General features: G+C 37.1%; 1 protein-coding gene across 2 annotated transcripts in view; it reads left to right on the top strand.

Moving 5' to 3' along the window:
• LOC106879066 (uncharacterized) overlaps positions 1–8,344 on the top strand; it is an 11,529-nt gene extending 3,185 nt beyond the window's left edge. For both annotated transcript variants that reach the window (XM_014928494.2, XM_052975380.1), the window contains exons 2-3: positions 4,181–4,281; positions 6,096–8,344. In XM_014928494.2, the coding sequence (XP_014783980.1) occupies positions 4,181–4,281; positions 6,096–6,871 (877 nt within the window). In that variant the 3' untranslated portion in view covers positions 6,872–8,344. The remainder of the gene's footprint in view (positions 1–4,180; positions 4,282–6,095) is intronic.
• The last annotated feature ends 9 nt before the right edge of the window (positions 8,345–8,353 follow it).

Genomic DNA, 8,353 nt, shown 5'->3' with positions numbered 1-8,353 from the left:
ATATATATATATATATATAATATGGGTGTGTGCGGGAGGTAGGTTAACAGCTTTACATCGAAGCTGCTGAAATTACAGATTTGGCATTAAATAAAACAATCCTCAAATAAGCTCGGTTATTGTATTACAGATGCAAACGATGCAGATCTTCGTTTAAGCTGGAATGTCTTTTAGTCAAACGCCTGCTGGACTAAAACTCGGAGCTAAGACCAAAATTTGCTCTAATTCAGTACGCATACGATAAATCTTTCTTGCCATGAAATACCACCTTTTTCTCTCCCTCTGATATTATATTATCTTCAGTCAGTCGCCGCGACTTTGACTGTTCGTGTCAATGGCATGACTAGATAAGCTCTCGCCGTACGGGTCGATTTTTCGCTTGAGTTAGCAATGGCAACTGCTAATATATTAAGAATTACATTATCGAACGTTTCTTTATTTTTTAAGACAGGGTTGGATATGAGGAAGATTTGGTTGTTATTTCTAGCTATGCACGTGATTTCATTGGATATGGTATAGGCTGCGTTGGGTTAACTCATTAAGCAAAATAAGTACGTGCTTAGAGCATCAAGGGACGGGGCCACCACAGAAACGTAAATGGTTTACGGCACGAAAGAAATCACTTTAAACTTGCTAAAATAATATTCCTAATGCTTTATCTCTACGAAGCAGAAGTTTTACGTAAAATTTTAACGATATCATCGAACACTTTTCAATTGAAACAAAAAAAAAACGAGAAAACTTTTCAAATATAAATAAAATGGAAATATACAAAAATAAATATTATTTTCTATCTTAATGTGAATTTTGTTTCATTTTGAAAAATAAGATTTTATGATTTATTATCGTTTACATTTTGAACCATCTACATATACTTGAGGGCATCAAAACCTTTTAAGTGCTTAGGGCCTCTATGGGTCTGTAGCGTACGACTTGAGGGAAATCCCTCTCTCTCTCTGTTATATATACGTAAATACGGACGTAGTAGATAACAGCTAGCCTTCGGCCAACCTTTTGGACCCTGTTGTGTCCACTACTCTGATTGGTTGGTATTGGTGCAATTTGTCTCTTGCTCTATCGCACACCAATATACAAACCAATCAATCGCAGCCTTCTGATAAGGTCACATGAGACCGTCTTTTCTAAACCTCCGGTAAGCCGACTGTGCCCTATAAAACTTCAGCGACACAGCGAGTCGATGTCTTTTGCTTCCAGACCTGTTGAGGTCTAGCCACTGACCACAGAGCACACAGCCAATTCCAGCGACGACACAACAACAGCCACATGAAGACTCATCAACACTCTTCTAACAGCATACGGCAATCTCTTTCTTCATCGCCTCCATCTTCTTAACGTCGTCAACATCATCTCTCTACGTACTCAGCAGCACTCACACAGGTTCTATCTCAACACTGTTTGTGAATTACTTCACTATGGTTAACAGCAGATACAACCTGCGAGAACTGCTGTAACAAGCGACTGGCTCTGCATCGTAGCCACAACTTCTTATACGACAGTACCTCAACCGGCTCTGCACTGCAGCCACAACTTCTTGATACAGCATATCAACTATCATGTACATTGACTACGAACTTGAATTTATCATCCTTGTGTCTGAACATTCTAACATCATATTATAGACTCTTTCAATGCTCTGTACTTAACGCACACGCACACATCCATGCTTGCACACACATACACATTATGTATACATGACGGCCTGTCTATTATTATGCATATATGACGCACACACACACACATGTTAACCTATCAATAAAATTTTCTCTTAAACATTCTACCTGGTTGTGTATCTCCTTTCCTTCTGGCACTTATACTCATTTATCCTTTTCATATTTATTGTATCGGCCGTGTGATATGCTAAAGGAGCCATTCTCGTCACCTCTCCTTCGCACGGTCGTTTACAGGTCTTAATTTGGTCCTGGGTACAGGCTCGTATTTTTAGGAGCATTAACATTGTCCAACATTGTTTATAATGCTGAGGTTTGCACATAAGATACTATTATTTCTAACCTTGTGAGTGATCTCATTGGCTCATAAAAAGGAAAAAATTTTGCACTCTTGTCGGTTACGATTAAGAAACGGCCTGCTCATGAAATTAATGTGCAAGTGGCCAAGCACTCCACAAACAAAAATACCCTTAAAATACTAGGGAGATTCAGTGCGACATGGAATGTGACAAGGCTGTCCCTTTGAAATACAAGTACAACTCATTTTTGCCAACTGAGTAGACAGGAGTAACGTGAAATAAAGTATCTTGTTTAAGGACACAACACACTGTCAGCTACTGAACTCATGACCTTACAATCCTGATATAAATAGCCTACCCACTAAGCCACGCCTCTTCACATGGCTGCTCATATGAGATATATTCATCATTATTTAACGTCTGTGTTCCATGCTGGCATGGGTCTTTTTTTTTCTTTTTTTTTTTGGTGGGGGTACTCCTTCCACAACTTTGTCTGTAACCAGTTCACCCATAAAAACCTAGAGACATGTATGCTGTGCTTTATTGACAACAAGCTATATATCAGAAAGTCAATATTGTTGTGCTGATAAAGCAATGTTTTGCATATCACTGTTGTGGTGGCACATAGGGAACAAACAGTAAAACAAATGCAATACTGTATACCACCAATGGCATAACTACACTGTAATAATGCCTACCAACCTCTCTGTCCCACAAGTTTATCCTTACAAATTTTTTTTTTTTTTTGTAAAAATTTTAAGACACGCTGTGTATGGGAGAGAAAGTTAATAGGAAATACTTATTTGAAATTTACTATCTCGTTCTTCACAGAAGCCATTAAATCTGATTTATTTTTAGTGAAGGAAAATCAAATCAATATTTGGGGAATTAGGAATTTTAATACATATTCTAACATAGGTTGTTTGAGTTAGTATGTTATAATGGTTTCAAATTTTGGCAAAAGGCCAGCAATTTTGGGGGAGGAGTTCAGTAGATTACATGACCCCAGTGCTCAACTGGTACTTATTTCATCAACCCTGAAAGGGAGAAAAGATGGTCAACCATGGCGGAATTTGAACTTAGAATGTAAAGACAGACGAAATGCCACTTAGCATTTTATCCAGTATGCTAACAATTCTGCCAGCTCACCCACTTCGGTACGTTTTTAATAATGCCAACTCTCCATCCCTTATTACAGAGCTGGAAGCATGATTCAAAATCAAATGCTAAATATTTAGGTTACACCTTTTTAACCATTTACTATTACAAGAGATAAGTAAACATTATGGGAGTTGAGTTTATATAGTGGAATCCATTTCAACTTTCTCTCACTCTTACTTCCTGTTTCTGTTGTACTTGTATTTCAAAGGGTCAGCCTTGTCACACTGTGTCATGCTGAATAGCCCTGAGAACTACGTTAAGGGTACACGTGTCTGTGGAATGCTCAGCCACTTGCACGTTAATTTCACGAGCAGGCTGTTCCGTTGATCGGATCAACTGGAACCCTCGACGTTGTAAGCGACGGAGTGCCAACCAACCAACCAACCAGTATGAATGATATGTTTATTAACTCTTTAGCATTGAAATCAGCCATAACTGGCCCAAATATTTTACTTGTTTTATGTTCAAACTGGCCAGATCCAGCATCTCACACTTATCAAATAATATTCTAAAAATAATAATCACATCATTGAAATCTCAAAGCTGCAAGATAATGCAGAATTAATTTAAAGCCATGTGAATAAGCAAGCATTACATTTGACAAATCTGAATGCTAAATGGTAATATGAAACCAGGCCACAGGAATTTGAAGTTCCTGCTCGTAAATTAGTGCGGATTGTAAGAGGTTCCAGACCATATGAGGGGGTGCTGAAAAGTTCCTGGCTTTAAGGTTATTGCAAAAGACCTGGTAGGAAGCCCAACCCTCTGAGTTCTTTTACAGGGCTTAGAAAAACTGAAGGACCAATCATCAATAATTGTGTGAATCTGAGAGGGGAATATGTTGCATAGAATCCTATTCAGCTGATCCTCCTGTATTTTCTTTATTCAAAGCCAGTAACTTTTCAGCACTCTCTTGTAAGTGCTCAGAAAGTAGGTGGTGTATCTGTACACATTTGAAGTCTCCATATAAATGTTACTTCTGTGTTGTTTTCACAAGATATCTCTACTACTGCTTTTGCTTTTAATTTTCAGGTCCTACCCATCCTTAAATCTTCGGATCAATGTGAACAGACAGCGTAACCATGTCGATGTTGTTCTACCAGGCCTTCGCTATGATGATCTTGATAATGCAGGTTAGTTTGACTCTATATTGTGAAGAATTTAATTATTACTCTGAGTGTTTATTTAATTTAAGGATGTAAGCCAATGATGGGCATCCATACAAGGGGTTCTCAACCATTTTTTATCTATGATTACAATTTTATTTGATGTTTAAATACTAGTTTTATAGATATCTTTCAAAATTCCTGTTTTGCTTTTCACACATTGACTTGTCTAGGCTGAACTATGTAAAACGTTTAAGAAACCTGTTTCTTGCAATACATACATCTAAAGCAAAATTCTTTCAGGGACCCCTTAAAATACTATTGTGGATCCCCAATTTACTATTTTGTTGTATGGACCCTAGTTGAGAACCACTGATCTAGAGTCAATGGACTTGCTAGAAATAATAGCCAAATCTACTTCAAACCATACTCCATCTTAAAGAGAAGGCTCAATTGGACATTGTAATCCTTAATAAACCAACAAAATGGTCATTGCTGGATTACCCTAGAAATATGTTACTTGGAAAGATATTTTGATGATACTGTGATAGTGTTTCTTTATGTCTATGTTTGGTTGTTGTGGGGTAGCCATTTATCTTCTGTAGGAAGACACCTCTACTTGTTCCTTGCATAAAGCCACCTCTCCCCACTCCTAATTACTCCCCCTTCCCATTTAGTCGAGAGGATTTTTTCCCCTTCTTGTTCTTTCCTGTTTTGCAAGTTACATGGCAACCTCATTAGTTTTGTGGCAGGTGTTAAGAAGGGCATCCAGCCTTAGAAACCATACCGAAGTTGACATGAAATGCAATGCAACCCTACAACTCACTGAGTCTTGTCAAACCATCCAACCCATACCAGCTTGGAAAAATGGGCATTTACTGATGAGGATTGATAAATTAATGTTTCTCATATTGTAGCCTGTAGGAAAGACAACCCAACTAGGAGAATAGTAAATTCTAAATAAAAACTAATACAAAGAAGTCCTTAATTCAGTGCACAAATGGCCCTATTAATGCTAGTGGCATAATTAAAGATACCCAGTTTATGTTAAGGAAGGGTTTCCAACTGTAAAAGATCATATCAAAAAACGTAGCTTATTCGATGTAGGTTAATGGTTTTCTTAGTTGTGTTTGTAACAGGTGTAGAAGGACTGTAACAGACGGGGAAACGTGTCTACCTGACAGAACAAGTACATACAACCCATGCCAGCAGAGAAAAAAGAATGTAAAACTAATAGGTAGACCGAGGAAGACATGGGATGAGGTGGTGAAATATGTTCTCCAGATGTTCAGTCTCACAAGTGACTGAGACTGCAGGTGATTTGCTGTACCTATGAAGACGCATCAAGCTTAGTGAAATCATAGGCATGGCCAGTGCAAAAGGCCCTCTCCCCCCACCCCCACCCGTACTGGTGACACACAAGAGACCCCTCCCCAACAGGCCAGTGACACGTAGGAGCCGCAACATGCCGGTGACATGCAGAAGGGTCCGTGCTGGTGACGCACCAAACTGCTAAGTCATGGGGATGTAAACACACCAACACCAGTTGTCAAGTGGTAGTGGGTAACAAACACATACATATGATGGGCTTCTTTCAGTTTCCATTTATTAAATGCACTCACAAAGCTTTGGTCAACCTGAGGCTATAGTAGAAGACACTTGCCCAAGGTGTCATGCAGTAGCACTGAACCTAGAACCTCGTGGTTGGGAAGCAATCTTCTTACCACATGGCCACATTTTCAGTTTTCAAAAAAAGAGTTTAAATTGTCTCTTGTATTTTCTTTTCTCTATTTATGTTAGAATTAAAATAATCTTTATAATTTTGGAAACTTCTTTTCCAGGTCTCCCAGATGTTTGGAGAATCTATGACATGATCAGTCGAGTGGAATTTGCATCGTTCTTTCACCACGAATCATCTTTCCTTGACTACAAATTTCTGCTTGAAAACAACATCACCACAATTATAAAAGCCGTGCGTATGGACATCCGAAGTGGATTTTTCGAAACCACAACACCCAAAGCGCCACTAGGAATCTCACTAAAACTATCGCACATCAATGACAACTCATTAATGACTACATGTGGGATGATCTGTGGCGGTAAAATGAAGCCATCAATTATAGTGAAGAATGTACATGCCGTTGTGAAGGCAGACACAGCCAAGAGCTGCAACTTACCCGACTGGTGGCTTGTGAAACACAAGAAAAACCTCACTGATCCTGTGAAGCCCTACCTTATAAAACCTCAAGAGGTACCAGCCGAAACGCACAATCATGTTTTCACAGTTCCCCTTACAGATGTCGATGCCCTCAGTAGGACAAGATGTTCTTCCTATGTGCGTTATTTCGCAGAAAATGCCAGCATTGCTTCCTTAAAAGACTTCTATCCACAGATATCGACGAAGTTTCATAATTACTGCATTAGTCGAATGTCTATGCTGTACTTTGGTCCGACAACCTGGGGAGATGTTTTGGTGTCTAAGACCTGGGAGGATGCGACGAATCCTTACACTTTGCATTGTAATATCAGTAAAGACAGCTTGCTACAGTGGTATGGCTGTTTTGAGTTTCATCCAGAAATCTTTGGTCTTGAAGACAATGCTGAAAACATTAGTTAGTGTGTACTTGTGTGTATGTGTAATGTGTGTTTGTATGTGTGCATATATAGGTGTGTGTTTGTGTGAGTGTATTTATATATAATTGCTGTGTGAGTGTATAGTGTTTTTGAAATTCCACCTATGAGAATTCTATTCATTGAAAGCAGATTATTTTTTAAAATTTACTAGAAGACGAAAAGAAAAAATTTAAACAAAATTAAAGTAATTTTCTATTTTGTTCTGAAAATTTGGATTGCTTTAGAGCAACAGTTTGTTCTGAGTTAGGGTACCTTTTAGTAATACAACAGCTAGTATAAATGAATTTGGTTGTATGTATGTTAAAAATGATCTCAAACCATTGCTAAAACCTTTTGTTGTTGGACCTTGCAAGACACTCTAGATTCCCAGAGTTCTATAAGAACAGCTACTTTCCCTCTTCTGCACTTGGTTCTCTTTCTCCTTTAAACATCAACAGAAGTATTTAAAAAGAAAAAAAAATGGAGAAAATTGGAGTTTGGTAGAAATGTCAAAGCTTTAAAATATTTCATCTTAAAAATGAATTCTGAAACCTTACTGAACTTTCCTACCAATTTTGTATGTTTCCTCTCCAAGTTTATTCAAAGCAAAACAGCCAACCAGAAATAGATGAATTTGGAAATATAAGTGTGACGGCATTGTGTATTGCTTTTTAGAAATCCATTTTGCAGTCTGGAGGACAAATATTTGGACAAAAATCAAGTGTTGTGGCTAAAATGGCTGAAAATTTCCATGTTTATTTGGCTGCAGAGATAGGTCTTTTAATTATATTATTTAAAAAAAAAAAAATCATTAGTTCAAAGCTGTAGCAAAAATTTAAATGTTTTATCATGTAACTCAGACCTATTTTAACTAAGTCACTGCCAACCAAATTCTATTCCTAGTTTAAATTTCCAATCAGTTACTGATATAAAAATCAAATGCTAAAAAAAATAGCAAACTATCCTAAAAACAAAAAAATTGAATAAAGCAAGAATTGGATAACCAGATAAAAGCTGATAATGCAAATATCTCTAAAAGATCTGTCTTAAATTTTGCATCCTACAAGAAATTTATTTGAATTTATGATTTTTCTATGGAATTGTATATAGGTGGAATTATCATGAAATTGTATGCAAGTATGTTTATGAATATGTATGTACATGTATATTTCTGTATATATGTTTGTGTGTGTGTGTGTGTGTGTGTATAAACCCATGCATGCACAGGTATATACACTGATGTTTTTTTAGTTGTTTAACATTTCTTTCGTATAAAATTTCTCTTGTCAGAAGTGCCAAACTAAATTCAAATAGCTGACGAAGGTTGTTTTTACATTTATCCCAGTATTATAATTTTCTTTCCTTATGTGAAACTTAACCTTTCAAACACACCACTGCAGTAAAAAAATCCTTCTACAGAATAGGGCAAGTTGTTCACCACAGTGGCTATAAATATATATATATATATATATATATATATATATAT

Source organism: Octopus bimaculoides, chromosome 21, assembly GCF_001194135.2.
Source record: "Octopus bimaculoides isolate UCB-OBI-ISO-001 chromosome 21, ASM119413v2, whole genome shotgun sequence".
NCBI lineage: Eukaryota > Metazoa > Mollusca > Cephalopoda > Octopoda > Octopodidae > Octopus > Octopus bimaculoides.
The sequence above is the reverse complement of the archived record's forward strand: the minus strand, read 5'-3'. Positions and strand labels throughout refer to the sequence as shown.